Genomic DNA, 24,237 nt, shown 5'->3' with positions numbered 1-24,237 from the left:
GAAGACACTTCCTCTAAAATTAATGATACATCTGTTTTTGGAACAACTAAGACAAGTCACATTTTGTCACCTTCCAAACATCTCTATAAAAATCTTCACCGGGATTTATTAATATTTTAGCTAATGAAAACTAGACATAAAAAGTAGAGATGTAATAGGTTCCATCTATTTAGAGCATTCAAGGAGATACTACCTTCTATATAACAGTTGAAGAGGAAGTAAAAGGGAACAAAAATTTCTAGACTATTCCTTCCTGCATTCTATGATGGCACAGAACTACATACACTGTGGGACTGTATGTGGAGCATTCTATGTGCTTGGTCTCACAGGAAATAGAGCAACCCGAGTGAGATGCTGAAGGTCTCTATATTCACACTTGACTCACTCACTGTCACACTCTTCACAGGGCAAAGCTGGGGCCCTGGGTCCTTTCATTTGACAGTACACATACTGTCACTGTGGCAAAGATGCCAACGTGGGCATTGGCCACTGGATTATACAGCAATTAATCTCTTGCAAATGATTTGTGAAGAAGCCCACCCACCCATAAAGGCAGGCTGTTTCCTCAACTGTACTGACCAGGACTGTCAGATGCAGTATTCTTTCTTGTCTACACATCAAAAGCAGAATGCTCATTTAATTATCTTCTTATCAAAGCTTTTGACTTAGAGGGAGGACTGTGGTCATAAAACCGCTCTGATTTTTCAAAAAGTGACTTATGTTTAGAAAATAATTCTAAATTTATTCATTTTGCAAAGAGGGGTCAGTAATTTGTTAAGCAGAGCATGAAGGAAACCCCTGACATTGGAATAAACTTTTGGGGAAGATAAAAACTAATAAGGAAAGGTTTAAGCCTGGGCAGTGAACTTCTCAACCCCAGGTGCTAGGCTGTGCAATGAAAAGAGAGGCAAGACTCTTAGTTACATTAATACTGAACACACAGAGTTATTTAATGCTGAGACTTCCTTTGTCAATGCACTGCTATAGAAAAAAAAAATTTAATGAGATTCCTCCCCTCAAGGTAAGCAGATAACATTTTAATATCAGTTTCCATAAATAGGTTGTGTTTTGTTGTGCATAGAAAATTGTTCAGTTCTCATTCATTTATTCTGGTGAAACTGTTTAATGACACAATCTCCCATGGAAGACACTCATTCCTATAGTGGTCAGTTCACCTGACCGTCATAATATTATATCATGATAATGCTATAGATAAGGAACTCTACAGTTTACAAAGTGCTTTCACATGTATTATTTTATTTGATCTAGATAATCAAAGGGTCAAAATGAAGAGTATCTAGGTTTGTGACTCTTGAGTCTTAGTGTCCATTACATGTCACACCAAAGATTTAGTACTAATACCATACATGCCTACACACCTACAACAAGATGTGTGTTACCAAGTTGGTAAGAGGGTTATTGGGTTATTTTAAAGTTTTCCTTACGGACACCTGACATTTTTCTATATTTCTCTTTTTTCTTTAATTCTGAACTCTATTTCTGTAGAAATACTCTTTCTATATTCTTGTTAACACCCGCATGGCCCAATATTAAATAAAGACAACAAAGAGAGTCCAGCTTTTACATGGATAAGAGGAATAGAGCCCAAAGTTAGTCATGTTAATTCATACTTCTCAGTCTCTCCTTCATCTCTAACCCTTACTCAATACATAGTTGCTATTACAGTAAACTCTATCTGGTGGAAAAGTACACAAAATGCTGGAGAGTCCTCAGCAGGATATGAATCAATCAAGTTCTTGAAAACACTACCACTGACACTCAAGAGTATTATAAATGCCAAAAAAGTGGACCAGAAAGAAGAAAATATTAAATTCTTGTCTTGGACTTTAGAGCTTAGTTAGATAATACTTATCCCAAATTTCCTAGCTTTGATTTTATTTATTACTATTTTCTACCCTCCCTGGAAAACAAACGTCTTTGCGATGTTTAAGTTCACTCCAAAATCATAAAAAAAGTGGTCTGGCTTTTACAAATTGGTTAATTTATCACATGATTATACTAGCCTTTCCTAGGTACTCATATGAAGCTATAGATTATACTTAGCATTTCCCATGTACTAATATGAAGCTATAGATTTTCATATTTACATTTTATAAATCTACTGATACAGATATCATAAAATATTCGTGGAGATAAACTAAGTGAACCTCTTGCTATATTATTTTCAACAAAAGCCATTGTGTATTTAAGCTTATTTTTACTTAACTACTACAAAGACAGACCATGCTTTCATTTAACCTGTTTATACAAAGGAGATGGTTAACTAGTTCACTACATTATTTTTGCAGACATTCTATGTTAATTTCCTCTCCAATTCTTCTCAGTGCCTAGTAGCAGTTACTTTTTTTAGTTGTAAAGTCTTATTTATTTATTTATTTATAATTTTTTTAATGTTTATTTATTTTAGAGAGAGAGAGAGCACAAGCAGGAGATGGGCAGAGAGAGACAGGGAGACATAGAATCTGAAGCAGGCTCCAGGCTCCAAGCTGTTAACACAGAGCCCCACACAGGGCTCGAATCCATGGACCATGAGATCACGACCTGAGCCAAAGTTGAACACTTAACCAACTGAACCACCCAGGTGCCCTGTAAAGTTTTATTTTTTAATAGCTTATATGTAACTCATATGTACTCAACCTCTAATTCTATCTAAATAATATAATTTTTAAAAATTTTTTCTAAGATTTGTTAGAGCTCACCAAACATTGACATTTTTCTTCTATAGGAATGGTACAAACCTGTCAGGCATTACACTTGTACCTCAGTTATGTTTTAGAAAAGATTCATAGTTTTAGTGGACTAGTGATTATATGATTCTATGCTTTTGTTGAGTATTTTACTTTAATAATGTGATTTACAGCAGAAGAGGCACAAATAATTACTTTTTAATCCTCTGACTGAAGGACATGAGAGAAAAGGATACTTTATTTCAATAAAAGAAATGAGTAAAAATATATTAATAATAACTAACCCTTGTAAACAGAAGGATAAAACTTACAGAATATTTAAAATTCTAAACTCACAAGTCAGTATAGAATACCCACAAAACCCAAAGGATGTGCATTCAACAGAATTGATTTTCAACATCCAAGTTATTTTGTTTATTGTTATATCCAATCATAAACACTAGACCTTCATAACCACACAACCATAACCACATGACCTTCCCTGTGTGGAATTCCATTGTTAGCTCAAGGACATCAGGCAACTTGTAACCTTTCCAACTTCTGATTATAGATCAGGATAAAATTAATAACTCTCTTCTACTTTACAGGACTGCTGTGAAGATTGACCTTTGCTTACCATAACTTGCTTAAATAGATCATCAGATTATTTTACCTGTTTCAGAAATTTTCAAAACGTCTTTATGAAATCAAGAGTGAAGCAAATTGTTAATGAATGTTCTACCCTTGTGACATTTTTGACATTTATGCTATTTAGACAATAGAGATGATCCAATTTTCCTGAATTCTAAGTGACTGATTATAGCACTGTTTCTTCTGAAAAAGGCAATTCTCATTTTTGATGATAAAAGATTGCGTAGGGAGTGTAAATTCAAATCTTCATTTATAAAAAGAATTAATGCATACAATAAAAAATTAATGCATATTAAACCTTAGCAATGGCTTATGTTTTACATTTCAGATAGATACGTTCTAAATATTTAGTCCAAATTACATGGACAGTATGAAAAACATTTTGACTACAAAAGGCTGCAAAACTGTTTGACTTATTGGTGCATCTATATTATGTTAAAATGAGTTAATGGAAACTGGTTAACTTCACAGCCTTTTATTCCTCAGAAACCCTATGGAAGTTACAAATCTCATCATCAGAGGCAGTTTTGGAAGCTGATATCTGCTTCACCAGAATGGAACGGTGCATCCTCTGACTATAAACAGTGCTAAAAATAGCTCCCGAAAGGTATCATTTTGCGTGATATTATTTCACCAAAAGAGAAGAAAAATATATCTTTAATCCTGAACAAAACCTCTTCAAAGTTTATGTTCTCAATAAACCTTTCACTGAAAACTGCAAATATAACGTAGTAATGCAATAAATGCCCTAACAAATATATCAGATTTTTCACTTAATGCTTTTTACAGGCTTAAACCAAATGGAGTAAAAGGAAATCACCTTTTACAGTCTGACTCCTACAGGAAGAATGCCTTGCTGTTACGCTTTTTAAAGAAGGCATGGTGAATTTATATCAATTTTGGTGAATCTTGGGGCTTGATAAAAGAAAGAAAAATACCAGCACAGTTAACATTCCACAGAACTCACTTCACATGTTTATTTCCTTAGAGACTGGACATGATCCAAGATATTAAGAAAAACATAAAAAGAAAAAAATGAAGGTAAAAGATGTACAATTTAGCATCCATGCTAATATAGATGTTCCCTTATTCCTTAAAAAAATTGTCATCTTGTAGACTAAGGGTATCATATGGTTAGGATTAGAGAAAATCACTAAAACCAGTGCTCCCATTTAAATCAATACGAAAGAAAATTTGGTTAGGTCAGAGCTTATTATGGGTTGTTGAATTTTAGTTAAGGCAAATGAACACTATATTTTCTGGGGATTCTAACTTCAGCTTCTTTCTTTTATATTGCAGATATTGCATCTGGTCTTGAAAATATATGACTTCATTATGATGTGAAAAAGAACTGTATGCTTATGTCCAAAACAAGAATTGGGTTAGACCTGTCAAATATTTGGACATCCTTTATAAAGGGCCTGATGATCCTTAGGAAGAAAAGTCAAAATATCTTTCAGTGTTTATTGCTCTTGCAAGGAGCCTCCCATCTTCCCTGTCAGAGCGTTTCTTCTAGACTCTACTCTGAATCACTTGCCCGTTGAACTATCAGATGCCCCCTGATTATCACAAACGACGTGACCAGCCAGCAAATGACACCCTTGTTCTAAATACTGTGGGCAAGTATACAAAGGAGGACAGAGCATTTGTGGATCATTTACTATGTGCTAGAGATTCTTTGCGCTGTCTATTCCGCATGCTGAGCCATGAGATGATCATCACTGTCCCTCCTTACACGTGAGGAAACTGAGGCTCAGAAAGGAGGAGCAGCACAACCAAGGTCACACAGCAAAGTCAGGGGCAGAGCATGTTATGTGCCTCAACTGCTGATGCTCTCTCCTGTGTATCATCCTTCTGAAGGCTTGATTTGTACCTTTTTTTTCCTCATTATAAAAGTAAGATACTTTCCTGATTCTCTCAATCTAGAGAATCAGAAAATCCTGAAACAAGTAAAGGAAAATAAAAACATCTCCTAAGTCTACAATCTGGAAGTAATGAGTTTTTATCAATTAGATGTGTTTACTCCTGTGTGTATAGGTCTGAGCAAATATAGCATTTTACTGCTTTGTAATTTTTATCACCTTATATATATTTTGCATGATAAAATTTTCTTTCAAAACCTGAATTTTAAAAGCTCTCTTTAAACCCCTGAAAGTCAAACTCAAGTTCATATTGAGGTCATATTAGCTTTTTGTTTTCCCTCTAGTGAAGAAAAAAAGATTACTGCCAACAAATTTGGACATCCATAAATATTTTTTTCCTGTTGAGGGTGTATGCTTTTTTTTTTTTTTAAACCATGGGGTATTTACTTTTCAATCACTATTCCCTAAATATTATAGTTAGTTTTACCAAATCTCCATATGGAAAAACACGGCTGTAGGCATTTTATATGAGGTCAAGTCCTGGTGATGCATTCAGCTTCGTGACTGTCATACTGGGATGCTAGGATGAAAACCTTTTTTTTTCACTTTACTACACAGCTCTCCTTTTAATATACTGCACTTGTTTTCACAATGTTTCCTGCACCAAGAACTTCCATTAAGAGGAGAAAATAAGACCTCAAGGATAGGGGAAAAACTATTGGTATTTCTTGCATACTCATGGGTACAGATGTAGAAGTTAGGTGGAAATTAAAATGAGTATTTATTATTACAGTTTCTGAGGTTCAAGAATCCTAGGGCAGCTTAACTGGGTAGTTCTGGCTCAGGATCTCTCACAAGGTTGCAGTCAAGTTTATGTCCAGAGCCAGTCATTTGAAGCTTGATTGGGCTTGGTGAATCCCCTCCCAGTATGGCTCACTCGCATGGCTGTTGGCAAGAGGTCTTAGGTCCTCACCATGTGGGTCTTTTCATAGGGCTGTTCACATGACATGGCAGCTGGCTTCTGCAGAGCCAGTGATTAGAGAGAAAGGGGGGCAGGCAGAGCTAAGGAAGGAGCTGAAGTCTTTTACAACCTAACTCGAACACTAATGTGCCATCACTTCTGTCCTATGCTATTGGTCACCAAGACCAAACCTGGTACAAGGTGGGAAAGACTACCCAAGGGTGGAAAGACCAAAAGACAGGGATCACTGGGGGCCCTGTGGGGGTTACTGAACCATGCTGATGATTATAAAAGGTGTCTAGGTTTTTTAAAAATTGTGTATAAATATATATGCGTATATATATATATATATATATATATACGCATATATATATGCTAAAATTTGTCATTTTAAGCATTTTCATGTATGCATTTCAGTGGCATTAATTACATTCACAATATTGTTCAACCATTACCAATGTCTATTTCAAAATCCTTTTGTTACCTCAAACAGAAACTCTACACTAATTATGTAACATATTTTTCTTATTAAAATACCATGACAGTATTATAGATAATTTTCAGAAAGTAGAAAAAAAATCACCCCAAATTCTACCACTCTAACACAACAGTTTTCATCTTGTATATTACATTTCAGTCACAGTTCACAGATTTTTTTGTGTGTGTTTATTTATTTTGAGAGAGAGAGAGAGAGAGAGTGCCAGTGAGTGGGGGAAGGACAGGGAGAGAGGGAGAGAGAGGGAGAGAGAGAGAATCCGAAGCAAGCTCCACGCTGTCAGCACAGAGTCCAATGCAGGGATTGATCTCATGAACCATAAGATCATGACCTGAACGGAAATCAAGAGTCGGACATTTAACTGACTGAGCCACCCAGGAACCCCTAAATCAAATTTCTTGATGGTGCCATGAATGAATATCTTTACAGCTTTTAACACATTTCCATTATATGTTCCATGTTGTTTATCAGTTTATAGTGCCCTTGGCAGTAAATAAATGGATCCACTTCTCTATAACCTCACCAGCACTGGTGTTTCAGAAGGAAGAGGTTATGCACCTGGGGGACTGGCGGGCTACTGAAGGGCTGTTGGATGGAGACATAGGAACCACCGAGGCAGCTTTTTGATTTTTTAAAATACTGCATTAAAACATTATTTGTCTTGATTACTCAGTTCTTTTTTGGTGCCACCTTAAATTCTGAACCCAAGGTGAGTGCTTTCCTTGCCTCATCCTAGTCTCAGCCCTGTTACATAAAAAATAGCAAATGAGGGATACATTTACTTGCTCTTGAGGCTACAATATAATTGAAGGAGGGGAAATAAACTTTCTAAAAGAAGCTTAAATGTTCCTATCAGAAAAGTGTGGAAAACTTTTTGAGAGTTATTTTGGGATTAAATGAGATAATTCAGACAAACGCATATGGCATGCCATAGGCACATCCATGTGCGCCATGAACACACACAGTTGTTAGTATTTAATAATAAACATTCCTGTTAATTTTCCATGACTTCCATCCATGAAAAAAATTAAACTGACCTACTAAATGCAGTAAAAGAAGTTTTCTCTAAATCAGACTATATCCCTGAAAATCCTTTGGTAGAAAACACCTCATAGGGAAATTTACAACTGGAAAAAATAAAAGCTTCAAGGTCATGAATAAACTTATACCAAAGCCAATTCAAACCAAAACACACAAAAAACAACTCATTTTTTAAAACGCTCATCAAATAAAACAATGATAGAGCATCTTAAGTAAAAATATGTTGAATATCATTTTACATACCTAAAGATAGATACATTTTCTTGATAGATATGCTTCAGGAATTATTTAATTTCAAGAAGATTTTGTAAATGTGTTTTGTTGTGTTACATATCAAGGTATTCTCCCCTCTTGGTCAATCTCCCCTTTATTCTATGTTTTCCCTCTTTATAACGGTCTAATATCTTCCTCATTTTGTGGCCCAGCATGACTGGTTCCTGGCCTATTTTGTATGTCTTGATTTTCTCTCGCCTAGCAGGCACTTGGTTGCTGACCTCAAATCCACATTATCAAGACTACAGTAAAAAGCATGTCTTCTACCTGGTCATCCTCATTCCTCTTTTTCTTTTCCCAACCCTTATGTTCAAATGGTCCCCAAGTACAGTGACTCACAAACATGTGAATCAGCGCCCTCAGAACTGTAGAATATCAAACTGTTGGCTACTAGAATTCTGACTTACTGCAACATGTGTTTGGAGAGGGATTACTGTAATTTCTTACGTGGCCTGGGCTAAAGTTAGCATGGGGAAAACATTTGTTTGTGTTTGATTTGGTTTTGCGGTTCAAGCCCTAGAAAATAATTTATTCTACTCTGTGATGTGATGAATGCTACAAATATGAGAACCCATCAGAGGAGAGATCTTAAAATTTTTAGAAAAAAGTATTTCATATTTCAATCAAAAGATATCATTTATTCCTATATGAGAGTGTGTAATTTAAGGAGTGATTTTTAGCAACAAATGTGTAGGGTATATTCTAACTCAAGAAGAGTTAAGAACTGGTATTTTACAGTCTTCTCCTAGTTCTTAGCCCTTGCCTTTGACCTTGCATTTTTTTCTCTCTGTACCTATATAAATCTGCATATCTTTGCATCATTATCAAATAGCCTAGGTGTTTATGGAATTTACAAATGGCTATTCCCAGCACAGAAATAGTTGCTATGTAATAGAGACTTCTGTCTAATGGTTTCTCTGCAGATAACACAAATGTCCATTAACAGAAAGCCTACCACTCTTAGACTGACAGGGAATGGCTTTGTGCATGGGAACCCAGTCCTAAAGCTGTCAGCATTGACAGAAACATCATGATCCCTCCCTATTTTGTTCTGTTGTTACTTGAGATATAGGGATGCCTAGGCTTTTCCAAGAGGATGGTTTCTTTTTTTTTTTCTTTTTTTAGTTTTTTAAAATGTTTATTTATATTTAAGAGAGAGGGAGAGAAAGACAGTGCATGAACAGGGGAGGGGCAGAGAGAGAGACGAGACAGAATCTGAAGCAGGCTCCAGGCTCTGTGCTGTCAGTGTAGAGTCCAATGCGGAGTTCAAACTCCGGGACTGTGAGATCATGACCTGAGCTAAAGTCAGACGCTTAACTGACTGAGCCACCCAGATGCCCCCGCCAAGAGGATGGTTTCTTAAAGAAAAATGTGGCTACCAAGCAGCCCTTTTGTTTCTCATTATGTAGAAGAGGTTGTGGAGCTGGGGGCATGGGTGCTATAAAGGGTGGTTTGATGGGGAGCACAGAATAAGGTAAGGCTATCTTTACTGAAATGAGCACAACCTTTGAGTTGCACATTCCTTTATTCCTGCCTTTAATGCCACATTTGGCTCTTATGGAAAATGATTTATAATGGAAGGGTTATCATTCCATATCCATGACTTAAAGAAACCTCAAACTGACTTAACTGTTAGAGCTGGTTATTTGCTTGAGTACTAATTCCATCTTTACATATTAAATAAAAGAAAGATAACTGAATAAAGTTGAAAAGCTGCATATTTATTATCCTCTGGGGTCCAACTACTTATAATTGCCAGGTATATGTAGGTAAGGGTATTTTCAGGCAGAAGCTAGAGGTACAATACAAACTATTAAAAAAAAGTCTCCTTATGTCTTCAAACCAACAATATCAGTATAATATAGGAAACTGAAGATATGCATTTGCACACTGTGTATAAAAATACAGAAGCATTTGAAAGAATTATTACTTGGGAACTTATGAGAACATTTTCAAAAGAACATCGAGGTCACTTTATAATGGATGGAACAAGCACAGGCTTTATTTTTAGTCAGTGTAAAGAATTATTTCATACAGAGAGACAGAGTGTGGGGGGGCGCACTCCAAATTAAGGAATAAGCTTGTTTGTGGCTTGACACATTTTAGCATATTCTTAAATTTTATTTCTATATTTAGGAAAATCTAGGGGCAATGGGTGGCTTAGTCAGTTGAGTGTCTGGCTTCAGTTCAGGTCATGATCTCACAGCTCATGAGTCTGAGCCCTGCATCATGCTCTGTGCAGACAGCTCGGAGCCTGGAGCCTGCTTCGGATTCTGTGTCTCCCACTCTCTCTGCCCATCCCCCACACATGCTCTGTCTCTCTTTCTCTCAAAAATAAACAAACATTAAAAAAATTAAAAAAAAGAAAATCTAGACATCACGATGTGATCAAACTGAGATGGTGACATGTTAGATGCCCAGAGGAATAGTGCTGCCGAAACGCCAGGCTTTAAAACTCCATTCTGGATATCCAAGAGAGATATGCTCAATATTCAACAAAATCAAAGAACTGGAAAATTGGAAATCTCTCAGATGTTCTGAGAGAAAGAAATCCTGGGGCAGAGTCTGAGGATGTGGATTTAAGCCTACAGCTCTATGAGAAAGAATAAGCAAGGGACTACAAGTCTGGGTAGTAGACTTTTAGCTACAAGATCTAATCTACCTCACAATATATTCTGGTAAAACATTTATTATGAACTGATCAGAATTCATGCACTATTCTGCACTGTTCAATTTGGCGACCACAAACCACATGTGAGTATGTAAATTAATTAAAATTAAATAAGATAAAAACTCAATTCCTCAATTACACTAACCATATTTTAAGTTAAAGAACAGCCATGTGTGGCTAGGAGCTACCATACTGGACTGTGCAGATATAAAATATTTTTATCAATGCATAAAGATCTATTGCACAGTGCTGTTCTATGCCCTTTCAAGATCTGCTGCAACTTCTAGAAATTTCTAAAATTTAAAACAATTGTGTAGTTTATACACTGGGAAGATTTGGTTCTTTGGATGAGAAGTAGAAACTGGGTTGAGAAAATTAGTGAATGCAGTTATACAGAAGAGGTCTGGCTGGGTCAGTGATTACTCTAAAAATGTGCTGGCCATTAAGAGAAAGAGCCTAAAGTCACGATGGATGGAAGATGTCCCTGTGGAAATCTTCTTCACTTTCTTGGGGGAGAATAAGAGACATCAGATTTTTTTCAGGGGTCACAACCTAAAAATAAAGATGTGAGGTAGCAGAATTCTGGAATAGAGCAAAGCCTAATTTGACACTAAATAAAATCACAACTGCTGGTGTAATTCAACTCAAATTCTAAACTTCAGTTAAGGGTGACAAGAAATGAGAGACAAATGGAAAAATCATATTTGTATTCATGTGTAAATAAAATGATGTGTTCCATTCTATTCAGAGGCAAAGGCATGGAATCTGGTGTAATCCTTAATCAAGTAGCCTGCAAAGGACCTGAGACAATAATAACATCCGCCATCTAAGCAGATACCTAAAGTGGCAGACAATCAAAGCGCGGGGAAGCTCTGACTTCTCTACTAGAGATATCTTACTTGTTTTGCTAAAGGAAAAAAAAAAATCAGTGGCTTATCTCACTTTTTCTTTCCCCAGAACATGCTGCCCTCTACAGGCCACATGGATATGCACATACATAAAGATCTGCATGATTAAGGGTTCAGTTATATCCAAATTAATAGGATCAGCAGCAAAGCTATAATGAAAATGAGGGGAAGCAGTTAGTTATAGTTGTCTGAAAGCTTTAGGATCAAGTCGAGAAACAATCAACACTTATAAGCCTCTAATAAACCTTACTTCTTCAGCTGACATAACTCTGAGAAATCATAAACAGTACTGTAGTCCTATTATGGAATTTTCCTGGAGAAGCTTAAAAGTATGTTGACAGTCGACTTTCTTTTGTTTTAACTAGGGAGGGGAAAGTGCAGAAGAGAGAGGAAGAAAAATGGTTACTGTGGTTTGAGAGCTTTCACTAACATCTCCAAAGTATACCAGTTTTGATCTAAAACTCAATATATTAAGACTAGGCTCTAAGTTGGAAAATAAAAGCCAATGAATTTAATGGAATATACATGACTTTATCCCTGTTATGAGTTTAATTTTTAAACCTTGGCTGCAGTGAAGTGGTCAAAATATAGCCTAAGAAATGAGACCTATCCTTTATCTTGACTTCAGATCAATTATTCCCCAACAGTCATGCCATAAACACACACTCTCTCTCTCTCTCTCTCTCTCTCTCTCTCTCACACACACACACACACACACACACACACACACACACACACACACAGCTGCTATGTTTATTGGTGTTGTCACTAAAGGATTTAGCTGGACAAACATCACAAAGATGATGACTGATTTAATTGAATTTATGATCAAATGTTTTCCATTGCAGGAAGAGTGGGAAATCACTTATGGGGAGATTTGAATAATTTAAGGGAAATTCTCTATTTGGCATTATGTTTGTATATCAAGTCTTGAGGGATTACATACAGCTGAGGTCTAGCAGAGAACTCACATACAGATACACAAAGATATGCTCTGTGACAAATGCAACAAGGGCCAGAATATTGTTCTTTTGTGTTGATACTTCTATTCACTTATATCTCATTTATAGTCTGATTAAGGACATCCACACACATATATACTATAAGACTTCAACTGTAAACTGCCACTAGGTTCTTTTGCGATCCCCAAAATGTCCAAATGATCTAAAAATGCTCTTTTAGATAAGACAAAGGATAATTGGTTTGGGGGTTGTATCCTTGTCTGTTTATGGCATTTTAAGGTATCTTTGTTGTTGTTGTTGTTGTTAAAGACATAATGAAATCTATTATTAAAATCACTCCCATGATCAATATGACCAGGTAACATGAGATTTGTGCTTTAGGGTATGGACTCGGTTCAATGTCTGAAAGAAAAAGGCCAAGTTACCTTTGGAATTCCCTACCGGTTTGCTCCTTGGTGATGACAGATGTACCAAATGAAGGCCATGCTCCCAGCCTTCATTAATTATGTTTCTAGGGATAAGTTGTCCACCCGCCCCATTAAAAACCCCAAAACAGCAAGAATAATTATTTTTGGTCTCACCACTCATCTCTGGGTCAAGTGGACACCCAGAACTAACACACCTGGTGTAGTCTTACCTATAAGTCCATGTATGAAGAGCATGACAGGAAAGCTCCAACAGATGCTTTGAACTTGATAACAGTGTCCATGGGTTTCTTTCAATATAATTAGGAAAACTGTCTAGTAGATGTGTTTAAAGACTTAGGATAAATCAAAGTTCTACGTTAATTATGTACAATGCTATTTGTTAACATATCACTCTTAGGAAGGAGCTGCTGAGAATGAGGGAATCTTGTTTCTATATAAGAAGTATTTTTTTTAATGATTTGGTGACCAAGCAGTTCAGCATGTGTTCCTAAGAAGGTAGAAGAAATAGTCCAGAAGATGTCTGGGGACCCTGTATAGCAGTGGGACTCATGTTCAAGAACTGTTGCTTATTTGGAACTGAATGAAACAATCTAACTGGCAGGGGAGGACAGGGTGTGCTGAGAAACAAGAGGGAGGTAAGCTAATGTTGGCCAATGGTGCCCCATCATGAACACTCATGCTTTATTCAATCCTCACAATAATCCTGCCAAGGGTTTTAAAGACTAAACAACTGGGGCTCAGATTGATTAGTGAGCTTTCTAAACATTATACCATTGAGTAGCATATCTAGGACTGGAACTTGAACCCTGTGATGCCAAATCACATGGATTTCAGGCATTTTATTCCCATTTGGCCAACTATGAGTTTTTGCAGCCTTCCTTCTTCTTTTCTATTATTTTTTGGTTCATATCAAAAGTATTTATTGACTGTGTATTCTTTCTTACAAGGTCAAGTCTATTAACTATATCTTCACAATTGGTGGAAGTTGTGCCCACTTTTATAGAAAGTCTCCCCATATAATGAGGTTTGCCCAATCCTAATTTTCATGATAACTGACCAAAGAAAAGTGTGGAGTGGGTGAGGTGGATACAAAAGACAATGTTGTTAAAATCATTTCTTTCTCCAGTGACTTTTTAAAAATTTTTTATTTATTCATTTTTTTTTAATGTTTATTTCTGAGAGAGGGAGATAGAGTGCAAGCAGGGGAGGGGAGACAGAGAGGGAGACACAGAATCTGAAGCAGGCTCTAGTCTCTGAGCTGTCAGCACAGAGCCTGATGTGGGGCTTGAACCCATGGACCATGAGATCATGACCTGAGCCAAAGTTGGGACACTTAACCAACTGAGCCACCCAGGTACCCTTCCAGTGACTTTTTATGTTCATCTTAATTTTGAGGCTGACGGTTCACTAAACTCATAAACATTTTCTTTTTTAAAAAAATTTTTTTTAATGTTTATTTATTTCTGAGACAGAGAGAGACAGAGCAGGAGCAGGGGAGGAGCAGAGAGAGAGGGAGACACAGAATCCGAAGCAGGCTCCAGGCTCAGAACTGTCAGCACGGAGCCCAACGTAGGGCTTGAACTCACAAACTGTGAGATCATGACCTGAGCCGAAGTCAATCGGTCAACCAACTGAGCCACCCAGGCGCCCCAACTCATAAATATTTTCTTAACCAAAAGAAAATGATAAAAATAAGTGTTGAGTTTTTTTCATATCCAGTTTTTTTTTAAATAAATAAAAGAGCAGTGAAAACTGCATTTCAGTTTATGTTTCACTTTTTAAAATGTGGTAATTTTCAATATTCTGAAGCTGAATAATTAACATATGTACCCATGGGGTCCATGGGAAGCTTATTTAGAAAGTGGAGATTCTCAATAGCATCTCCTATGTGGTGAAGAGGAAACTAAGCCTTTATGATACTTTCTGAGTAGAGTTAGGGTAGATCAAGGGGGCCAGGAACAACAGCAGAGAGGTGAATTCTTGAGGGAGTTCAAAAAGGGGAGAGAGCTGTGTGTCTAACCCCTAGCAGTTCCCAACAGAAAAGAGAGAGCGGGAACAGAGAAGGAGAAAGGAATAGAGACACTTGCAACAGGCAGTGCCCCTCAGGAGGGAACAGCGTGGCTTCTTGAGGGGAGGAGGAGGGGAAGGAATGTCTGCTTGATGCTCTTTGATACTTTTACTAGTCCCTCTGCAGATTTATTACACTCATTGGGTCCCCCAGAGCTATTATTTTCTCAGTGTTTACAAATAAAAGACAGGGATGAGAAGCAAAAATATAAAGGAAGATCTCTGTATACTTGAGCACAAAATGCCAAGAACTCAAACGCATAGACTTTCCAAAGCATCAGACATCCACACTTGTACTACACTGGTGGGCACTGAAAATAAATGAATAGTTTACACGTTGAGCTACAACTGTGCTGCCCAATATGGCAGTTACCTATGGCTATTCACATTAAATTAATTAAGGTTAAATAAACTTTAAAATTCATTTCCTAAATCACTCTAGCCACATGTCAGGCGATCAATAGCCATAGGAGGTTAGTGGCTGCTGCACTGGGCAGTCCAGATAGAAAAGATTTGCATCAATGAAGAAGGTTGTATTGGACAGCACTGACCTAAAGGGGACAGAAATGCTAGGCCAAAGTTTCAGATAATTCAGAGACTATGGACTTTCTGGAGAATAATCTCTTTTTTTTTTCCTCTATGCAGGAGAGGTAGAAAATGATTTCTTCCTGATTTTGGGGATACCTAATGTGAACCGGGCAACATGGAGCCACCAGAGTCAGAGTGACATCTGTGCTTGTCACTAGATGGGTCAGAGATCAGACGGAACAGACTGTGTCTGACCTGGTGAAGGCTGGGATTGCCCCCTCTGCTCTACCTTACCCCATGACTCATCACTGAATAGGAAACCCCAGTATCCACTTGTGGAGAGAATGGCCCCAAAGATGTCCACTCACTAATCCCTGAAGCCTGTGAATATGCTACTTTCCATGGCAAAAGGGACTCTGCAGATGTTATTAAGGTTGCAGATCTTAAAACAGAGAGATTAACCTGGATAATACGGGCAGGCCTTTAGAAGCAAAGAACTTTCTCCTACTGAAGGCAGAAGAGATAGGGCAGGAGGGAAAGTGAGAGAGTTATGAAGCAATGAGAAAGACTCCTGCCATTGACTGGTTTGAAGCAGGAGGGGGCAGTGTGATGAGGAAACAGACGGCCTTTGGTTGCTGGGTGAGAGTTCCTGCTGACAACCAGTAAGGAAAAGAGGGCTCAGCCCTCTGGCCACTAGGGACTGAATTTTGCCCACAGTCTAAATAAGCCTGCAAACAGATTTTTCCTCCACCCCTCCAGATAGGGCCCAGGCCTACCGATAGCTGAGTTTGGTCTTGTGAGACCCAGAGCAAAGAAACAAGCTGAGCCCATCCAAACTCCAGCTCAACAGAACCGTGAGATAATACTTCTGTGGTGTTTTACACCAAAATATTTATGGTAATTTGTTATGGCAGCCACAGAACACAAACACACCGTTTTAGATTTTGGAGAAGCAGAACTTCAGTTCACACACGCTTCTAGAATCTGTTTCGGGAAACAGTTCAAGAAAGCCTAATTCTATATGTTGCCCTCCTTTCACAGAAACAGGCAGCCCAGCTGCTCCTGGAAACCCTGTGCCACTTCAGAAGCATGGCTGGATTTTATTCCTTAATGAGCTGGATGGCAGAAAGAAGGTATTAGCTGCACCATAAGTATGTACTTGGGGATGAGGAATCCAACACATCATTTAAAAAGCTGAAAAACAATAGCCATTGCCAGGTCCCAAGCCTGGCACGTACTGCCAATTAGTAAGAGAGAAGATGGATATTTTCTGTCTATCAGAAGTGGAACAAAAAACTTGTGCTCAACGGATAACGAATAGCACGGGGTTTGCCCTTGGCCATCACCAGGGGTTATTAATGATAGCAAATTCTTTGCTACCACAAGAAAGACATAGACAAGATATCTGGCAATGGCACAAAATGACAGAGGATAACCTCCTGGGGGAAGTGGGAGCTGTGTGGAATAGGGTACGAATGTCACTAGCAGGGCCTGAATGGGTGGCCAGGAGGCCTGTCATCTCTAGCACTTAAGATTGTCACGAACCCGCCTTTATCCCAATGGTGCATTATCCAGCAGTGGGCACAGGGGAGGCCTGAGTTGATGTGTGTGGTCAGCCTGCCACAAACACTTTCCCCAGGAAAGAAGTCAGATTTCTACTCCAGCCCAGCTCTCTTGCTGCTGAAAACCCAGACTGGAAATGAATTGCATCATTTCCCAGAAGAGATCTCCATGACCAAGATTGTAATAAGAACAAAACAAAATAAGATATTGATCCACGTGAATATCAGGGTTATTAAATTGATATTTCTTTCCTAAAATTCACGTTGGGGCATACATTCCAAGTTGTAGTTTTCCATAGCATCGATCATTTGACCTCACTGAGCATGTTTTCTTTTTTTCAAGCTATATAGAGATAGTAGTATGTGTCCTGACTACTTCCCAAGATGGTTAAAAAAGACATGAGGATGTGAAAACATACAAGAAAGCAAATTCTATATTGCAAAAGGCTGCCCAAGTGTTAATTACCATGGCTACCCCATCACAACTCTGACTACAGGGCAAGGAGGGTATGTTAGGCCTTTGACTATGTATGTTTTATATGTTATCATATCTATGCTATTGCTACTATTAGTAACCAGGTCTGGGCCTTTGGCAATTTCCCAACTTTCTCTTGCCTAGCTTTCTCTGTGTCCTCCTGGCACCTGCCCCGACCCATATCTCTGGACAGCCCTTGATACTGTCTTCTTCGGGGCTCTCTAGGACTCCCACCAGCACCTGGACTCCTCTTTCCCTTTTCAAAAATATAGTTTTCAATTTTCTAGAAGAACCGTTCTCTGTGAGGTAGCAGGGGGTTTAACAGATCTGGTAAACATCACACCTACATGTTGCTTTCAGTAGCTGAAACAGTGAATCACTCTTGTGAAAATGAATGTTCCCAGAAATTCCTCTGAATTGCCGCTTTGGGGCCTCCAAACAACACCACGTACAGGTGTCCAAGATCAGGACAGACACCTGTGTGGATCTGATTATCCAAGTGTTGCAAACTCTATTTCCAAGGGTGTCATGAGGAATTGCACCCCCTGTAGCCTCCTGAAGCTGGGCTCACATCCACGAGCCGAGCGGGCAGGGAAGAGCTGCAGCTCCAACTCATCCTGGGGTTAAGAGAATGGAATTCCAAAAATGTCTGCTGTAGAGCTTGTCACCCCAATATACCCAGGCCTAAAAAAAGTGCATTGATAATGTACAGAATAATTTCTTTGGAAATACTGGGGGAAGAAATCTCCAGGCACTAAATAAATTAAAACTGTTACTTTGAAGTAAATAGACTTATAACAAAAATGATCAACAATGAAAAAAAAATGTGGAAGTGGAGGACGGACTTCAGAATCTGGCTCAGCTCAACTGCTCCTCCTAGTGCCAAAAGCCATTCTTATGTTCCTCTCACACAGTTAAGCTGGTACAGAAATGGAAAGTTCTAACTTGCTTTGCAATATATTCTTATTTTGGAAAATTTCAGATCAACTTAGAACAATAAGGCAGAGTAGAAAAAGAGGGCTTCTGGTTTCTTGAGAAGGCACTGATTTAAATCTTAACTGAACATAGTCAGATGTTGCCATAAGAAAAACAGGGAATCAGCAACATAAATTACAGAGAAAAGTTTACATTTTTCTTTTAAATATTATTTTAAAGACTATGTTTTATGCACATGTAACATGGATCTAGCAAGTCATCTATAAAATATGTTCTGAAAGTTAACCATTGAATGAGAGAACGTATTCAAGGAAAGTTCAAGAATACAAAGTTAGGAAACACTTCAATCTTCTAAGTCAGGGTTTGTCACTGTTGGTGCATTCAGATATATGCAGGTCAATGTCTTCTTGTCTATCTTTGCATTTCCACTAAGGGAGCTTCATAACAATGACTCTGTACTTATTACGCATTTTAAAGAATCAATGCTTTCAATTCTTAGAGGAGAAATTCAGTTGGACCTACCTATCAAGGAGGATTATAAATCGAACCAGAGCACGTAGGTGGAGAGAGCAGGATGAGGTTGCCCTACACCTATTCGAGTCTGTGGACACGTATTGCTTTATCAACCATGAGCTGTTCTTTCCAAATATGTCTTCTGTGACAGGGTGGTTTATCTTGGGTTCTCTTTTTGCTCCGTTCAAACCCCCCAAATTGTTCAGCTGTTAAAAAGTTCCAAAACAAGCAAATGTGTTCCTGGAATCCTACCCTTAACATTGCTGGAGAGCATATACTAAGGCTGCTTCTCCAGCCAAAATAATAAAAGATCTTTTAAGTGGCTGAAATTCTTGGTTGATTGCATATACATGCCAATGTCAGACAACTCTAAATAGAGAGATTTGGAAGAAAAATAGGGAGAGTTTTATAACTCCAATGAAATAAAATGGAATGTTTTGAAGGAGGTCAGAAAACAGTACATGTATTTATATAAAATTAAGATTTATCTCCCTTTAATCCAAAATCCCCTTTTAAACAGGAAGAGCCCACGCAACTCATGCATGTCCAATATAGGGGAATAAAAGTACTTTCTTTTCTTTATTAATATATATTTATTAATCTCAATCCTGTAATTAAGATTTCTTCTTTATATTATCCTTTTGAGTTTAGATATCTGCTGCATCTTTTGATATTTTTCTCCCATTATTGCATTGTTTCCCCAGAATACTTAAAAAAATCCTTCAAAGGATAAAATTATGCCCATGGTTACTGGTATAAACGAAGTCAGCAGGGAATTGTATTGGCGTTACCTAGGGCAGGCTTGGCCCCCAAATAAACTGGGTCACTTGTTACAGCTGTTCAAAGAGATTCAAGGATTCACTTCTCAAGAAATTATTACTCTTTTAGGCAGGTTAACAGATCCACTAGCTTTAATAGCTGAGTTAATATGTATTTTTAAATACATTGCTATTTAATTTTAAGCAGTGACTTACTTTTTTATATTAACCTACCCGTCTTCTATTAACCCATCTAAATTGAATTCAAATTAGTTCTTGCAAATTAGTTTCCTTTATTTTGAACCTATTACTGCTATATACGAGAATTTACCGATAGCTCGTTTCGTAATTGTGCTTGTAGACAAGCAAATTCGTTTGTAGTGATGGAGAAAGCCAGCACTTGCTTACGAGTCTTTAAATGCAGTTCTTCTGAACTTAGAGCTCATTCCGAAGTGAGGGATGTTGAAATGTCTATGATGGTTGCAAGGTCACAAGTCCATTTGGATGAAGAATCAATAACAAATTAATGTCTCTGAATTTTCAGTTTTCTGTAAATTTCATTGGGTTTTAATAGGCTAGAGGCTATTGCTTGGCTCTAAGGATTCAGTAGGTAACACTGGGATACCAGAAAGTAGTATTTTTATAACATTTTTCGTGATATTTTATTACTTAGTGTTTTTTTTTTTTTTTTTTTTTATACGTTTTATTTTTGAGACAGAGACAGAGCATGAACAGGGGAAGGGCAGACAGAGAGGGAAACACAGAATCGGAAGCAGGCTCCAGGCTCTGAGCCATCAGCCCAGAGCCCGATGCGGGGCTCGAACTCACGGTCTGTGAGATCATGACCTGAGCTGAAGTCAGACGCTCAACCGACCGAGCCACCCAGGCGCCCCATACTTAGTGTTTTTTGAAATAACTCCTTAAGGCAACAAAAAATAAGACTTATGGGGACTTAAAAAATAGCTTGATTCTAAACAAATTATGTTTATAATTTAAAAATCTTACCTCAAGCTAACAGCTTTTAATAGTTTCCCTAACATGTTTTAAAAGTAATCTAAGGGTAGGACCCAGTTTATTAAATGCTTTTGTAATTTCTTTTTAAAAAGCATATGCGATGTTAGAGATTAAAAGAAAAACATTAACTATAATTCTACCAGCTCATTAAAAAGACTTTACATGAAAATGTAAGATTTCCTTCAGTATTTTATTTTTTTATTAAAAATAATTTAAGTTTTATTAATTTGTTTTTGAGAGAAAAGGAAAAGCAAGAGAGTGAGTGCATGACCAGGGGAGAGGCAGAGACAGAGAGAATCCCAAGCAGGTTCCAATGACAGCTCAGAGCCCCACATGGAGCTCGAACCCATGAACAGTGAGACAGATTATGACCTGAGTGGAAAACAAGAGTCGGATGCTCAACCGACTGAGCCACCCAGGCGCCTCTCCTTCAGTATTTCAGACCCTGGCTTTGGTAGAAAAATTATAAATCCTATAAAAAATCCTATAGAAAATGCAATTAATAAATATCCCTGAAGTTATATCTTAAAGAGAAAACTGTTTTCTTATTTTGTGAAAAATCGTATTCTGAAGAATTCTTACTTGCTGTTAAGAATAAAAGCATCTATTAAGAAAATACCTAGCATCTTTTAAGAAAAATTTAAAGGAGATTGTGCATGATGCACATAGTTTTTAAAATGTCTAAAATGTCAATACCAGAGCATTCTACATCCTGATTTCCATCAATGAAATTAACTACTTTTGTTATAACATGAACAACTCTCAGAGAAAAGGGAGTATCAAGTCTTAGGTGGTCAGAATGAAGTGAAGCAATGCAAAGCTTGAATACTATTTCAATTTTACTTTTCTTTTACCTCATTTCTCCCAGAGTAGAGTAATGTAAATGGCTAGAAGTACCTTCTCTGAGAGGCATCTCACTAGTGACTATTGAAGGCAGAATGAGAAAGGCCCTTCACCTGGGCATGCATGCTAGACTGTTTGTGATGGCAGGTGGTGCTGAATACAAGTCACAAAAATGAACGACTGAAATGCGCCATGTGGAAATGAATGGGGTCATAACCACAAGAGGATGGCGGAAGAAATATCCTTCAGCATTGTCTACAGACACCCCTCTCCCATCTTTTGTAGATGATTCTAAGTGGATAAGATCTGCCATTTATTTTCCTGGGCAATTTGGAGGTCATTCTAGCTTTGTCCCTCTGATGGAAGGAAATGGAGGTTCTCTAAATTGAAGGCTATCCGCCACAAACGCTACGTGTACATTCGGCAGATATTCCTGTCACTTCAAAGATGGGGTTAGAAATTCAATTGCTTTATAAAAGATTGTCTCATACAATGGTTACCTGGTTGGACAAAACTTTTTGAGCAATATGAGAGAATGTGTTTGATCATTTAATTAAGGTAGGAACTGTATACTGTATATATTATCTGGTGTATGAAAGCACTTAATTAAAATGTTAGACTGCTGATCAGTAAAGAGGGGGAGGTGGAAGGGCAAAAGAGTGAGGAACACACACAGAATGTTCCCAGAAGACGGCATGCCTCCCAGAGGAGACTCTACACATAATAAGAACTAACTCTTCAAATGGCAAATGCAAAGCCTTGTGTTAGACAAAAATAATTATCCCAGCGCTCTTCTAAGATGGATTTAATAAAAATAAACTGCCAAATCTTTCAAATAAACCACTGCAGAGTTTCACGTACTCATTCCATGAGTTCCCTTACAATAAGCTGTCCACTGTATCTACTGACAACACCGATTAAAGGCATTTTTATTATAAAAAGGTTTTTTCTTATTTTTTTATTTTTATAATTGATGGTGTCTAAAATTAAATATGTCATAACAGTAAAAACTAAGGCAATAATACTGAAGTCCCCAAAGACAAAATTTTGTTATGACACTTTAAAAATTTTTAAATCAAAGCAGTTCCAGTTACTTTTTCCCCAGCATAATGCTTGAAATATGATATCCACAACTAACAAGAGTGACTCAATTACTCTGCTTTCCAACTTTCAATGGTTTACTAACAGGTTGGCTTGCAATAAAAGACCTATGATTAACTTGAGAAACTCAGATCTTCAGATTTCATCAAATTTCAAAACCAATAAATAAAACTATTTCAACAAGATCAGATGAGAGAACAGAAATCAAATAAACAGATGACATACATTTCAAGCAATATAGGTACTTAGTTTTCTAAGAAGGCCTAGGGGAACAATAGATAAACTGAAAAAATGTGAAAGATCAATTTTATCTCGCTCACAGGTGTTCACCAACATTATTTAGATTAGAATCAGTCATTAAATTGCACTTAAATGCTATTTTGCTGATGCTAAAATATTTCTTGAATTTAGTTACAAGAAGACTGAACCCAGTGAATTTTAGGATTTATCATTTCGAAGCAATGCCACGTTGCTCTCAGAACCCAAACTCATATATAACAGCATTGGCTTAGGCTGAACATGGCGGCTGGTGCATAGTTATGCCTTAACAACTGTTTAATGGTTAAATGAATGGAGAAATGGATATTTGGATGAACAAATGAAACAAATGTCAAGACAAACTTATTTGGAGACTTTAGAAATTGAGAGAGGGACTGAGAGAAAAAGAGAGAGAAAACAAGCATAAACGGTATATGGACTTACTTATTCCACGCTTGCCTAAGGTTTTTAGAGCTGTACAGGGTAAAGCGTTCTGAAATAAAAAAGAAAGATGATAAACAATATTTGTTTCCGATGTATAATTTGCAAATATGTTTTTTAAAAAAGCTCAACTTTTATAAAGATAGCGTCTGATTTAGTGATGAGTCCACTAGCCACACTACATCTTCATCTCTAGATCAGGCAGTTACGAAGAATAAAACAGGAAAATCTTAACATTGTAAATACGAAGCATTGTTTTCTTATGTGTAGGGTGATTTATTTAATAATCTGTTTCCTAGTAATTATTTCTGAGAATAACTAAGTTTTAATTGAGTTGAAAAAGAAACACAAATTCCAAACCTCCAAACTGTAAGTAGTTTGAAGAACTTTGACACATCAGTGAAGTGAGAGCCACTGTTTTCACTATGAAGACATCTCTAACCAAATACAGTAGTGCTGGTTCTCCTTTCTTACACTACTTGGTATTTATACATGCTCAAAGTCAAACTACTAATGTCCTATAATGTATATTTACATTCATCATTGAATCATCTTTATTATATTTTTAAATTAAGATGTAATATGTTTTACCATGTTAAACAATAAAGTAGCACACACCTCTCCTGCTCCTTATTATTTTTTTAATAATTTTTTTAATGTTTATTTATTTTTGAGAGAGACAGAGTGTGAGCAGGGGAGGGGCAGAGAGAGGGAGAGACACAGAATCTGAAGCAGGCTCCAGGCTCCGAGCTGTCAGCACAGAGTCTGACACGAGGCTTGAACTCACAAGCCGTGAGATCA

General features: G+C 37.4%; 1 protein-coding gene across 4 annotated transcripts in view; it reads right to left on the bottom strand.

Annotated features, from left to right (window-relative positions):
- The window catches only part of CDK14 (cyclin dependent kinase 14), a 600,313-nt gene that overhangs the window by 132,808 nt on the left and 443,268 nt on the right, over window positions 1–24,237 (bottom strand). For all 4 annotated transcript variants that reach the window (XR_006211062.1, XM_042966088.1, XM_042966101.1 and 1 more), the window contains exon 12: window positions 23,440–23,488. Coding sequence is in view for 3 of the 4 variants with exons in the window: in XM_042966088.1 (XP_042822022.1) it covers window positions 23,440–23,488 (49 nt within the window). In the remaining variant the exon portion in view is untranslated. The remainder of the gene's footprint in view (window positions 1–23,439; window positions 23,489–24,237) is intronic.

Source organism: Panthera tigris, chromosome A2 (assembly GCF_018350195.1).
Source record: "Panthera tigris isolate Pti1 chromosome A2, P.tigris_Pti1_mat1.1, whole genome shotgun sequence".
NCBI classification, from domain to species: Eukaryota; Metazoa; Chordata; class Mammalia; order Carnivora; family Felidae; genus Panthera; species Panthera tigris.
This window is presented reverse-complemented; position numbering and strand designations above follow the sequence as displayed.